Here is a 15,013-nt window from a genome sequence, read left to right as displayed (position 1 = left end):
GTGGAAGGTTGAGACCCAAACACCTTCAGGAGAACCGACTCTTCCTCAGTAGGGCTCTTGGACTGCAAATCACCCCTCTGCTTAAGAATTTCAAGAATCTCCGCAAAGGAGATGCCCTCAGAGGGGGATCTAGGGGACCCTTCTGATTTATCCAAGTCAGTGTCTGATGTTAGGGACTCCTGTGGGGAGTCCAAATGCCTCCTCTTGCATAATCTCTTCCTGGGAACTTCTTCCATGGGAACTTCTGGAGAGGTCTCAGGAGTGCAGGGAACACCCTGTGGAGCTACCTGAGGCTCTGGGTCTCTATGCTTGGGATGACTGGAGGAAACAGAAATTGACACAGGCACTTTAGGAGAGGAAGAGGCCAGACCCTGAGATGAGGAAGTCTTAGGAGACAACACTCGCCTCATGGCTTTGAATGCACCACGGCTCCGATGAGGAGGAGTCGACGGGTCAGGAGGAGCTGCGATCCCCTCCCGCACCAAAGCCGTGGGCTCCGAGCCCAAGGTAGGAGCCGAGCTCACCCGAGCCGAAGCCCCGAGAGGAAGAGTCGGCACCGACAAGTCAGTGCAACTATCCTCCCAGGACCCGACCGGAGAGTATCGGCTCCTAGAGTCCCTGGTCGGTGCCGAGGACATCCAAGCAGATGGAGCCGATGACAATGGAGCAGGTATCGGCTCCAAGGGATCCACAACCATCAGGTCGGGCTCCTCCATCTCTGAAGGTCTGGTATGGCTCGGAGAAGGAGCAGACAATTCTGGAGTAATGGTCTTCAGCTCCGACGGTTGGGTCTGAACCGACAGCAATTTAGCTAGGCCTGGTGCCTTTAAGAGTTTCTGAACCAGCCGGTCCATATCCAGATCAGACAGGCTGACAGAAGACCTGGAGCAGTGAACAGATGGAGCTGATTGGAGCAGTAGAGAGGGAGGTTTTTCGGCAACTAGTTTAGGAGCAGTGTCCCGGTTCTGAAAACAACAGACTGTCAGCTCCAAAGTCAGTGGAGCCGAAGTCCCAACACTTTCCGACTTTCTTCCTTTCTTTGTCCTGGATTCTGAGGAAGATTTGGATGATTTGCTGGCCCCATCCTGGTCAGACAATGCCTCTGAGAAAGGGTGTTCGATACTACCCCTATCAATTAGCTTCCTCTTCCTTTCTGCAAGCATTCTAGCAGAAAAGGAGTGGCAGATACTACATGACTCCTGCAGGTGCACCTCACCCAAACAGTATACACACTGCACATGGGCATCCGTAACCGACATCTTTTGTCCACAGTCTGGGCATTTTTTAAACCCAGACTTTGGATGCTTTTCCTTCTCTTCAGACATAGTACTAACTACTATTCACAAAATCAAAAAAGAGAAAAAAAAGACACACTATTCAACTATATAAGATAGAGAGGATTAATCTAATTAACTACACACAGTACACACAGCCCAAAAAGGCAACTAGTAACAACACTATTTAGCTATACAAGATGGTTAAAGTTAGAAAGGATTCTAGCAATCCAATATCAAAAAGCCCAAAAAGGCAACTCTATCTAACAAGCTGTAAGAAAAGGCCCAAGGCCAAAAGGCCGAAAGCAATCAGAAGATTTTTACTGGGAAAAACAGAAAACAACTGCTAACTAGATAATATTATATAGTTATAGTAGTAAAATATATAAAATTGAAATATAAAACTTGCTGAAAGTTGAAAACTCCCAATAATAGTCTCAAGCAATGCTGGAAACCAAGAGATCCGTGCTGCAGCAAACTAGATCTGAGGTAATTCCAGCAGTGCATTGTGGGATAAGGGGTTGGATCTTGAGCTACTGGAAAACTTTGAGCTTGCTAGTCGGCTGTGTCGGAGCCGAGGAGAGGCTCCGAACCCATCAGTGAAGAATGAACGGCGAGACTGAACAACCTCACATCAGTAGTCTTCAAAACTATTTTACCAGCATAGAAAGCAATAGGTCTATCATTAAAATGAAAAGCAGGCTCTGAATTTTACTTTGCTTCCAAAATCTGAAAACCAGACAACAAAAATAAATATAAAAGCTAAGGACAAAAACACAATATAGAAAGAAAATAATAAAATATGCATTTACAAAACTCAAATAAATAAGCTAAGAAGACTGAATACTTGCCATTTCAAGAAAAAAGATTCCTACACATGTTCCATATCTGTGGAAAAATTCCTACACATGGTCTTTATCTGTGGATTTCAGACATGTTAATTATACAGTGCAACTGTACTTATAAGTTTAGTTAAGGTTATAACATTTAAGAAAACAAATGCATTACTTACTGCAGTAATAAAGTAGGTTAGTGTCAGTAAATACATTTAAAAAAGCATACTTAGTTTGTAACTTGCATTTATGAACTATCATTTTCACACTATTCGAAAGATACAGGAAATAGCATACAGTGCAACCCTGGCCCATCGGTTTTTCAGTACTTGCCTTTGCAACTTTCTTTGGCTGCTCGTCTTTGTTTAGTGTTCCACAAGATCCCTTCACATGCTGAATATTTACCACATTAATGGAATAGCCTGCAGCCGAAGACTGGTCATTCTGTTCATACTGTAAGCACTTAAGGCAGATGTCCTCAACAGCTGATTTTAAACAACTGGCTAATGAAACAGACACATCTCTGAAAATGTTCCTCCAGCAAAACTCCAAAGAAGGTGGCTATAACAAATAAAACACAAACGTTTATTTTTATACCTGTCCATTCTAAAAATGTGACGGGAGACAAGAGTGACTTTACACACTACTTGAACAATGCCTTTAAAAGAAGTTATGTAACGTTCCATCAGTGTTGTCCAGTTTCATTCTTCCTCAACTGATGGGTTCGGATCTGATCCACTGGATCTGATTCAGCCATTGCAAAAGCTCGTGGCAACTTAGAACTCTTGAACTTCTCCCTTACCCAGAATGTACCAACCCCAATTACCTCAGATCTTGTTTGCGGACTATAGCATAAAGAAAACATTCTTATACAAATATACATAAATGTAAACATAGAAAAAATGCTACATGAGGCCATATCTGGAGCTTTATAATGCTTGGATGTACATACATTTTTCACATCCACTCACTCTTCCAGAAAAACCAAAAGGATGAGGGTTGGTGGGTGGGGAGTTGAGGAAGAATGACAATGGACAACACAGATGGAACGTTATGGTATGTACGTAACTTCTTTATCTGATGTTGGCAATTTTTATTCTGTCCTCAACTGATGGGGCAGAGTCCCCAGCTACCTAAATTCCAAGATGGACTCAAGGAAGGATATTCTTAAGCACCATTGAGCCAAATAATGTTCTGTTTCTTGATATCAAATCCAATTTTTAATGAGAGATAAAGGTATGGGGAGAAGCCCAACTTGCTACTACACATATTTCATCCATGGAAGCTCTTGAATGAAAAACAAACGAAGTTGCTATGGACCTAGTTGAATAAGCACATATCTGCCTTGGTAAAGGGATATCCAATTTTTTGTAAATATGATGCAGCATGTGAGCTATCTGGCTAGGGTGACTTTGGGCAGTGGTTTACCCAGTTTTACATCTGCAAATGAAACAAATAACTGACCTGTAGTTCTGATGTCCTTTGTTCTAGGTAAAAAGAAGCACAGTTGCCTATGAACATCCAGTAAATGAAATAAGTATTTGCTTAAGTTTGAATAATTTGGAAAGAAAAAAATGGTAAATTGACGGACTGCTTAATATGGGACTCTGATACTATTTTGGTCAAAAAAGATGCATTAGTGCATAGTGTAACCTTATCTTTATGAAACATTAGATATATGGACTTCACAGACAAGGCCTGAATTTCTGAAATTCATCTGGCAGAAATAACGGCCAATAATAATGTTTTCCAAGAAAGAAATTTAAGACTACATTCATGTGTGGGTTCAAACAGTGAGCAGATCAAGGCTTGCAGTAGCATATTAAGATCCCATGGAGGGGTGAGATCTTTAAATGGAGGTTTCAAAAGGAGTGTGCCTCGCAAAAAGGTTTTTACAAAAATGATCAGAAGTGAGTGATAAACCATCAAATCTACTATGGAAATTAGAAATTGCTGCCAATTGAACTTTAACTGCTGACGCACTGGCTTCTTGACTAAAAAGTATTGTCAAGAAGTCGAGAATGCTGTGAATCGTGGCAGAAAATGGGACAATATTTATTTATTTATTTGACACTTGTTAACTGGGATAGTCCATCTGAGCAAAAGCCCTTTTTCAGTGGAGGCCCAGGGAGAAAAACTCCATAGTATAAGCTGAACAGCCCAGTGTACAAATCTCTTCCATTTACTGGCATAAAGTTCCCTTGTTGATGGTTTAAGAGAAGATAACAAAATGTGGCAAAACAGGAGATGAGCGCATAGGTTGTCTGACTATTACTGGAAATGGAAAAACCAAGCTGTCAGCTGGAGACTGGGAAGGTTCAGATGAATCATGCCTGTCGGGTGAGACAGCAGATCTGGAGTTGGGTTCAGAATCTAGGGTTGATGAATTAGATGAGGCCACAGGAAAGGAAACCAAATCTGTCAAGGCCAATAGGGTCAATGAGGATGACTATGCTCTTCAAACTAGCAGCTCTCTGTAGGAATTTTGGAATCAAAGGAATTGGGGGATAAGCATAAAGTAGACTGGGGGAGCCAATCATAGAGAACAGCATCCCTCTATGACTCCCCCTGTGGGGAAAAATTAGAGCAAAGTAGCTGCTGCATTTGTTTAGGGAAGATGCAAAGAGAATGCAGCAAGGCTAGCCCCATTGTCGGAAAATCACTTCCTTATTGAGGGACTACTAGTGAGGTAGTAGAATGTACCTGCTCAGTTTGTCTGCTAATACATTGGACTTACATGGAATATGCTTTGTTACATAAGAAAGAGGTTGGAAGATATCAGCAATTGCCAATCCCTGAGTGCTTCTCAACACAGGGGATAAGATCTGGTTCCCCCTTGTTTGCTGATGTACCAAACCACTGACATGTTGTCTGTTTGAATCACACTAATTCCTGAAGGGAGAGCATTCTGAAAGGCCTGCAATGCTAAAACCAGTGCTCTCAACTCTAGGACACTGATATGCAAATTGGCATCTTTGTGGGACCAAGTGCCTTGGACTATCTTTCCCAGGTAATGCCTCACCCCACCCCAGCTGAGAAGCATCAGTGGTCACAATGTCCTTGGGCTCAGATGGGAGGAATAAATATCCTTGTAGAACCTCTTCTGACTGAATCTACCACAACAGATCCCTCTTGCATATACTGGTGATTTGTATCAGAGCAGATAATAGAAGATGAAGTATTGACCACTGTGAGGCCAGCATCCACTGAAGAATTCACATGTGATATCTGGCTAAAGGTAGTAATGTTACTACTGCCACCACTGAACCAAAAGCCTGAAGGACCAAGTGGGCTGGGATTCTGGTACTGCAAACGATCTTTCTCACTTGCGATCTTACTGTTTGAACTCTGGCGAGGGGAAGTGAGGCTATAGTTGATTTTGTATTGAGAAGTGCTCCTACGAACTCGAGTCTGACTTGGTTCTAGATGAGACTTTTGGTAGTTTATGTTGATTCCTAGTACAGCACGTCTGGATCACTTTTTGTCTTGCCATGATGAGCTGATGTCTGATCGGGGCGGACATGTGCCAGCTGTCTATGTACAGAAACACTCTGAATCCTTGTAGTCTCATGTGTGCTGCTACTACTACCACCATGCATTTGGTGAATGCCCTGAAGACTGTGGTGAAACCAAAGGGCAAAACCCTGAACTGATAGTGACTGCCTCCTAGCCGGAAGCGTAAAAATCTTTTGGATCACCTGTTCATCTTTATACTGTGTGATAGTACACATCCTGAAGATCTATCCAGCACATCCAACTGTCCTTTTCCAAAAAAGGAAGAATGCACTGAACCGTGACCATCTGCAACTTGGTCTTTCAAACGGATTTGTTTAAGATGCGGAGATCCAGAACTGGACTCCAGTTCCCTATTTTCTTTGGCACTAAAAAGAATCTTGAGTAAGTTCCAGACTCTGTCTGGTCTGGGGGAACCTCTTAAATGACTCTTTCTAGCAGCTTTTGAATCTGAATTGCTGCTTGTACCCTCTGACTGGGTGGAACATTGGAAATTTTCTTGACTTGGGAGGATAAAAGTTAAATGGTATTATATAACCTATGGGAAGGGATTCTCTGCACTCATGTATCTGTTGTTAGTTCTAGCCAGGCTCTCTGGTGCAGGGACAAATGACCCCCAACTGCCTCCAGAAGGGGACAATTGGGCCTCATTTCAGGAGTGCTGAAAGGGTTTACCAAAGAAAGAATCTCTGGACCCTTGATTCTATGAGCCATCTCTGCCCCAAGAGCTGCATCTACCATTTGAGCACCTCCCTCTGCCCCTGGGGGAATTTCCTCCACATGTGTCCTGGAAATATCCTTGGGATTTTCTGAACCACATTTTCCTACTGCTATGATGAGTCCTTGAAATGGATTTCTTGCGGGGTGAAAAAACATACGCCCACAACAGAAAGGGTCTTTCTATTCTTCTCACACCTGGACAATGTGTTGGGGCCAAAAATAGACATGCCGTCAAAAGAAGCATTGATAAATGAAGACTTAAAGGGCTCCATAAAATCACATAAGCGCATCCAGGAGTGTCTCCTAATGGCAATGCCTGAATCTGCTGCCCTTGAGGTTTTTTTCTGCTACATTAGAAATGAGCCTCATGAGAAATTAGTTTGATATTGATTGTAGTGTAATCAACTGAGAGGTGATGGATGTTTTCATGTCTTCAAAAACCGATCCTGAGAGGGTGTCTGACAGCTCCTTAATTAGAACCCTGTGTAGCCTTGTGAAATGTGCTAAATAGTTCAGGAACCTTAAGGTGAAGGTTGCTGAAGCATAGACACACTTCCCAAATCTGTCCATCGTCCAAGACTCTTTGTTGGGGGAATGAACATAGGAACTTTCTTCCAAAAGTTCCTTCTTAGTGGCCACTGCCACAACCATGGCATGACATGACCAAAACTTTTTATCCTCTGGAGCGGTCATAATTTTGCCGAGCTTTCTGGTAATTGACTCAATGGTGTCTGGACCCTTCCATGCCCACCGTGAGACCAAGTTAATGAGCTCATCAGCAGGTGGGGTAATCCAGGAGGTAGATGGGCCAGTACTGAATGCCTCCAGGAGTGCAGATTCTTCTGAAGGATTGCTGGACTTACAGCTACCTCTCTGCTTCAGGATTTCTAAGATATCTCTGAATGAGACATCCCCAGGAGGTGAGCGTGGGGACCGGTCATCTTCATCAAAATCTGTATCTTCTGTGACAGATGTGGGGGAATCAAAAATGTATCCTCTTACAGGTTTTCTTCTTAGGGACCTCCTCAGTGGGATACTCTGGGGAGGTGTCAGAAGAAGTGGAGATCCGGTGAGGGCAAGCCTGCGGTTTTGTTACTGGCTGTAACTGCAGAGAGGTCAGTTGAGACTCCAGATGCACAGATGGGACAGATGTACACAGAAGATCTGAGGGGGTAAGTACCTTCTGACTCAAGGGTGCAGACAGGGCTCCTTCCATGGCTGCAAAGGCAAACCGCCCTGGGGAGGGATAAGATTCCAGATCCGAGACAGGACATCTCTGATCCACAATCTCAACCCTGCCCCAAGGACAGTCCATCTGAGGCTGAAGTCAGAGCTGAACTAATTATTGCCGAGGTTCTGAGGTATAGAGATGACTCTGAAAACCTTGGAGTCAAATGAAGCACCTTGGACCCAACAGGGTAGAATTGGCTCCGAGATCTCTCTTGATCTGACTGAACCGAAGAGCTCTTAGCAATCTTTGGATCTGAAGCTGAATGACCCAGGTTACTCAGATCTAAGGGCTTTGAGACCTTGAAGGGAGTCAGTAGAGGAACTGATAAAGGTGGAGTAGTGGATACATGTATCCCCTGACCCAATGGGGTAAGAGCGAAAAGCATAACTGGCTGGCTCTGCACCTAGAGGATCCTTCTCACTAACCTCTCCACATCCTCTTTTGTAAGGCTTCTGCAAGAGTGAGTGGATATCCCTAAAGGAGATAGGTCTTTCCAAAAAAGGAGATGGAACCCTGGATGGAACTGGGTCCGCCGAGAGTGACTTTCTGATCCTGGGTAAAATTTCCACATCTGTAATTCTTTTTGTTGGATTCGAGAGGGTTTGATCGGATACATCTTTAAATCTGGCAGTTTTCGGTTCCAAAAAGACAGCTGAATCCAAAGACTGTTTCTTAATATGCTTCTGATATGAAGAAGCCATTGGATCCAAAGTTCTTGGACTTTTCTTTTTTGGAACCAAGGGATCCAGAAAAGATATTTTAAAGACTTTTCCGAGGCCTTTGAATAGGCTGTTGAGGTGCTCAGAGACGTTTGAGACATTTTTATTGACTTTTGTGTTGCTCCAGATAGTGCCTCACTGAAGGAGGGTGGAATTAATCCTTTTAAAATAAGCTTGTTCTTGCATTCAACCAGGTCCTTGGGTTGAATGCATGACAAATAGAACAGCTTTCTTGAAGGTGGAGGGGCCCAAGACAATACACATAAAGTGCAAGCAAGTCAGAAAGAGGGATTTTCTTACTGCATTTACTACATTTTTAAAGCTCGTTGGGCTTTCTTCCTTTTTTGACATCCTGAAAACTAAACAAATGTTAGGAATAACACACCAAGATCAAGCACAAGAGCAACAAAACAGAAAACTGTAACTATTAAGACTAATTAGCAGTAAGTATTTAAGAAAATATACAGCTATATATTATTATATATTTATTTATTTTTTTTAAACGAAAAGAGGAGAGGGAAGAAAACTGTCTACAAAGGTAGTTAAGAGCTACAAGTCGGAGAAGACAGAAAGAGGGTAAAAGGGAAAAAGAAATTACTAACAACACTAATTTACAGTAATTTATAGAGTACGCTAGTACATGAAAGAAAGACAACTAGGAAAAAAATCAAAAGTAAAGGATTATTAAATAGAAAAAAGCATTTATCTAAATCTTAAAGCTCGAGAGTCTATAACCACGTCTTTCACTGTGAGGCAGCAAACAAGATCTGATTTAATTGAGGTTGGAGCATTCTGGGTAAGGAAGAAGCTCAACAGTTCTAAGTTGCCACAAGCTTTTCTAAAGGCCGTGTCAGATCCAACGGATCGGATCCAAACCCATCAGTTGAGGACAAAATGAAAATTGACAACATCAGATCAACAAGTTTGTTTCATACATTGCTCTGCCCCTTCTGCCTCCTTATTTAAACCATCTGAAGGGCATCCATCAAGTTGGATGATTACACCCTTTCTAGATACTAACAAATCATTTTAAACAGCAGATTACAGACAGTATATGGTAGGGTTTACATAAAAATATTAAAATTCTTCTCATGGCAACAAATGACGCCTTGTGTGCCCCTGAACAAATCACTTTTCCTTTTGATACTCAGTCTACCTATTCTGCAAAGTATATTACAAACAAAAAAAATGAATTTTCTTGACCTTTTCATGAACTGTTGGCCTATAAATGACTGTAAACCTCTGTTCCACAATAAAGTGCCAAACATGCAAAATATAGTTATATTCACCATTACTACTACAATCTTTGCACTATTAGACTGCATCCAAACTTGCAAATAGGAGGAAAGCACTGCTACCTGCTGACTTCTGGATAGTTACATGAATTAGCGGTCACTGTAAGGGTGTCAGGTGCCTTTGACACTGGAGTAAGATGCATTTTGTGACCTGGGGAGAATAATACCAGAATAGTATGACTATTTTCAACATATTGCCTGGAATCATCAGATTCTTTGGAATGGTAGGTACAAAGAACCACCAATATCTGTGAAACTGTTAAGTTCCCTTTGGCTTGAGTTTTTGAATGGAGACACTTGAACACCAGGGTCTGAGATACTGCAAGTTTCAGAAGATGGGTATTGTACTGGAGACCATCAAGCAGTTAAGACCTTCTTGCAATTAAAACACAGGGTGACTAGATTTAATAAGACAGACCAGTAGTTTATATAGTACAGTTGCTGATTTTACCTTTTAAATGTAGAGAGATCAATTAAGCTGCAACACATGGTAACTGGATGAAGTACTCTCACATAATATTAGATCTGTTTTATGAATTATAGAAAGCTTAATTTCCTTGAGAACTGAGATGACAACGTGAATATTTTTTTTGGTCTAAATATAACTTACTTAAGGAGTTAACATACAAGTTATGTATAACAAATGTGAATATAGGATAAGACACATTTGTGCTGTTTTATTTCTACTGCATGCTTGAAAACAACTAATGGCAGTACAAACAGTGGGTATGACATCATGCTGCTCTCTTTTAATGGAAGACAGCATATGCATCTGAGATGTGTAACATTTTATATGGCAAGACTTCTTGCTGCTGTTTACTGAAAAGCAGCACATGCCTACGGTATTATTTTTAACAGAATGCATTTGGCTAGTAACCAACAGTACTACATGCTTGGGACATTTCTGGAAGACTGTTTTCTACACATGTATTAGACTTGTTTACCAAAAGTTAACCTTGCAACTGCTTTCCACTAATATGCAGAACAGAGTATATCACTGTGGTGTCTATCTACATATATTTGCTAAACTTGGGTTCTTGTGTGTATGTGCATTTTAAAATAAAATTTTACACGTAATTTAGAAACTGCACCAGTAGGAGGTGACTCTCCTTCTTTAAAAGGAAGATACAACAGTCCTCCACTGAAAATGGGTACATTTGGCACAGTCAAGCTATCCTGGTACAAAAATGTCAATAAATAAAGAACTGTTGGTAAGATCACTGTGAAAGTCATCAAGAAAGTGTATAGATTATAAGAAAGTCACTGAGAAGTCATACATGAGAACTAAGAGGGGAATTGTTCTAGAAGCCACTAGAAGAGTTATGCAGTTCTTTCAAGAATCTACAGAGCACTATTGGCAGAAATGGGGAGTGGCAATGGGCACTTTATGTGTCAGCAGCTACTCCAATATAGTGATGGCCCAATGGGAATCTGACTATAGTTTCAATGTCAAGAATATATGGAGGGACAATATTGTTTATTATGGACGATTTGTTGATGACATTTTCTCCTGTGGTGTGGCAGTGACAATGAACTTTCTTGCTTTGTTGAGTACATAGCAAGTACCACCACTTTTTTGTAATTTGATGTCTATAGATCCACTCGAGTAATTGAGTTTCTAGATGTAACATCATTATTGGATGATCAAGGAAGATTTAATACATGTAAACATAAATAGGACTGTTGGAAGAACCACCTTCTGCATAGGACAAGTATGCTTTCTGCACATGTGCACCTACATATTATCTGGGGACAGTTACTTCGCAACTCCAAATTACACACTGATGAAGAAGTACATATGAAGGAAACTGAACATTCAGTGAAATGTCTTCATGTTCATGGTTACAGACAACAATAGGTCCAAACAGGGACTCAAGACCACTAGGAATATGAGAAGAACAAGAGGGCATCCCTACTTTTCGAAGAATACGACCATCAGAATCAACCTGTCCCATACCACAGCAAGATAACCATAACAAAAGTGGCCTAAGATGCATGCTTACATACAACAGTGAAGTCTCACAGGTTTGTGAAATTATTAGTAAGAATCGATGCATGCTAAACATGGATGACAAAATTAGTAGGTGAAGTTCTGAGGTTTTGTTTTAAAAACAAGATGAATTTGAAATGATTTCTCTGTTATAAGGACGGGGTTCCATCAAAGAAAACAACCTTGAAGAATGGCACTTTTTCTGACAGGAAATGCAGGCCATGTGCTTCAATTAACAGTAGTAACTCTTTTAGAATTCTGTTACTAAAAAGTTATATCAGCTAAAAACCTATGCAGATTGTAACACCAGAAATATTGCTTATGTAGCTACTTGCACCCTCTGTAATGGATTTTATCTTGGTAAGACTAGTCGGCAGTTCAAAGATGGAATTCACTATGTGAATCCATCTTTGCTTTTAGTGATCATCCCTCAGTGAAGTCAGGGGTGAGGATTGAGACTCCTTGATTGCTAGCCCGGAGCTGGGACCCATCACAGTAGAGATGGAAAAAGGCAGCTTGAGGGTATAAACATCCTCTTTAAAATGCATCCTTTGGAAGTCATCTACCCCAGGGATTGACAATATGTCCCCTAAGAGCTGCCCCAGCTGTCAGGGATTTATGAACTTATACGGATGGTGACCTAAATTTCGACCAGCATGTGAACAGTGTCATAAAAAGTCATTCTATACTGCACAACTTATAAAAAAAGGGATTGTGTCTAGATTAAGGGATGTCTTTGCCTCCATTTACTCAGCTCTCATTAGGCAAATCATTGAGAATAATGCCCTCTTTGGCATGTATCTGTGCAGACACATGCAACAGCTGGAATGCCCACAGAGATGCCTTAATGAAATGATACAAGGCCTAAACAATATGTCGTACATGGACAGACACAAAGCCCTGTCACTATACTTAGTATCGTACTGACTGCTAACAGCTGACCTGTGTCTGGCATACCCTAACACGGATGGATTTACTGCACATCATTAAGTCAAATGGCATCAGAAATATTCAAGATCTAAACCTCTTCTGTAACATCAGCAGAACTATTTGGAGGGACAGGTTTATCTCACAGAGGATAATGCTGCTCTGAAACAGACTCTCCACCCATGTAAAGCAAAGCTCATCACTGTCCATATTCAAGCACAAGTTGGATCTATAGAAGGAAAATAGAAAATTTACCCCAGGACTGGCCCCTATACTATTAATGGATAGAGGCAGCATCTAAAATCTTTATCTCATGAATGGGTCCCCTCAAATCTATGTATGGTATGATTTGAATTATTCCCACTACGGATAATGTATAACTATTGACCACAGGATAGGTATGGCCAATCTAACTCCAAATGGGATAGATTAATTCAAGCACCAAAAGGTACATTGTTTAGGCTTAAAATGGCCCACAAGGACAACTAGCCTAGTACTTACCTCAGGTCTAGCAGGCATCCTATTTGATAACAGTAGGTCACATTTGCCTTTTTAAATTGTTAACACAATAACAGTGTACTGGCAAGTAAGTTAGGAGACATTTTAACAATGCAATTCCATAGAACACACTGACAAATATATAACTGAAATGAAAAAGTCAGATTCTGAGAAACAAATGTTATGGTCTGCCCTGCAGGAAAATGATCTCACACATAAACCAACCAGTAATACTAGCACTGGCCTTAAATGCAACAGCTTACCTGTCCTCTTAGATAAAGGGCAGCAATATCTATGGTGATTTTCATTTTTCATGACAATAAAATAGGGAATGGTCAAAAAACGTAAAATGAAAGAAAAAAAACTCACCTCGTCTACATGTAGTAATAGATGAGTCTGAGAACTGGTCTCACTTTTCAACAATTTCTTCATTAACTCTTCCTCTGAAATTTGTTTGGACAACCCTGTAACATTTGAGAAAGAAATGTTAACATTATAAAATGGCCAGTAATAAGCCACCAAAAATAAACAGGATTACTTGCACCATTTACAGGGGCATATTCACTTTGAACTGTAACACAGACCTGCCACCACCTTCAAAAGGACTTTGTATTGGGAATCTTTCTTTCAGTCTGGTAAAAGAGGGGACACTGCAACTTTTTTTGCTCCCCTATGTTTTAATCATCAAAAATATTTACTTCTGAAATATACAATAGTTGGGTAAAATCTTAAACATCAGCTTTCTAAAGGGATGCAAATCAAAAGTCAGTTTGTGAAAACGTCCACCCTGCAGTTGAAGTTTTCACAAAACCTTCTACTGATGGGTGGTAGAAATCCAATCACATGTTTCCTAACAATGCCCTGTAGAACCTCCCTTGCAATCAACAATCCATTCTGTTATTGGTAATGTAACAGACCAAATGGTTTATGTGGTTCTACTCATCTTCAGTTTTCCTAGCAAGAAGCAATGAAAAAATTCAAGTACACAAAAAGCAAAACAATGAGAAGACAGGTAGTTTACGTAAAGTTCTACTATTCAACTAAGTTCCCAATTGGTCATTACAATCTAATGACCAAAAACTCCTCTCTGTCTACAAACTTATGAAAACTGCTGGACATGGTCTGTAATCATCATGTTGCTAAGGCCTGGAACTTCTTACCTGTTTCCAGCAGTTCAAAACCCTCCCTCCAGTCCTTTAAAACCATAATTAAAGATTTCCTTCTCGAAATGTGGCTATGTTCTTGCTCAACACCAGAAAACACTATATCTCTACATATGAACAAGTACCTATTTATACCTTACACCTCTTTAACCTCCCTTCTTCACTTATTTCCTTACTTTAATTTATTTCTGTCCCCTGATTCACCACCTAAATATGTCATAAACCTGTTTTTTTTTCTCTCACTTCATATTGCAATTCTTATTTCTATTATATTATCTTATCTTCAATTACAATATAAAGTGCTTAAATTTCTCTAAAAATAACTGTCATATAAGTTATACCCGTTTTAACCACTGTTTCCACAATTATTTAAACTGTAGATTTTTGGGGTATTACTTTTGAAGAGTATAAAATTATTTGCTTTCTTAAAATGTTTTTGCAACACTGAAACTTTTCTTCCCGAGCCTCCGCTGAAAGTGGGTACCTACCTAGTCAGAATTCCTGGTAATCAAATGTCAATAAATAAAGAAACTAGTGGTCTTAAAACTTCATTGGTGGGCTCAGTAAAACACGGAAGGGTCAAAACATTTCTAAAAATCATGAAACCCAGGTAGTGTTCCAAAGTAGCAAGCCTTTATCTGTCATAGACAAGCAATCCTCAGTAACAAAAAATAAGAAATCCGAAATCTCATTTCATTGACATGTCAATAAATAATACATAAAGTAAATGCATTATGTTTAAGTCTTTAAAACTGACAAGGCAGCATACAATCAAAGGGCGATGAAATTCAAGTAGTACGCACTTCAGCTTGTTAACAGCTCATCTTAACAATCACGCCACAAAAGTAAG

The 15,013-nt window shown here is 40.4% G+C and overlaps 1 protein-coding gene across 1 annotated transcript in view; it reads right to left on the bottom strand.

Annotated features, from left to right (window-relative positions):
* Positions 1–15,013, bottom strand: part of KIAA0825 (KIAA0825 ortholog) — a 1,661,419-nt gene that overhangs the window by 1,040,589 nt on the left and 605,817 nt on the right. The window contains exons 8-9 of the mRNA XM_044064463.1: positions 13,370–13,499; positions 2,441–2,668 (exon numbers count right to left, since the gene is read on the bottom strand). Of these exons, the coding sequence (XP_043920398.1) occupies positions 2,441–2,668; positions 13,370–13,499 (358 nt within the window). The remainder of the gene's footprint in view (positions 1–2,440; positions 2,669–13,369; positions 13,500–15,013) is intronic.

This window comes from Protopterus annectens, chromosome 2.part2 (assembly GCF_019279795.1).
Source record: "Protopterus annectens isolate FY-2018-M chromosome 2.part2, PAN1.0, whole genome shotgun sequence".
Lineage (NCBI taxonomy): Eukaryota > Metazoa > Chordata > Ceratodontiformes > Protopteridae > Protopterus > Protopterus annectens.
This window is presented reverse-complemented; position numbering and strand designations above follow the sequence as displayed.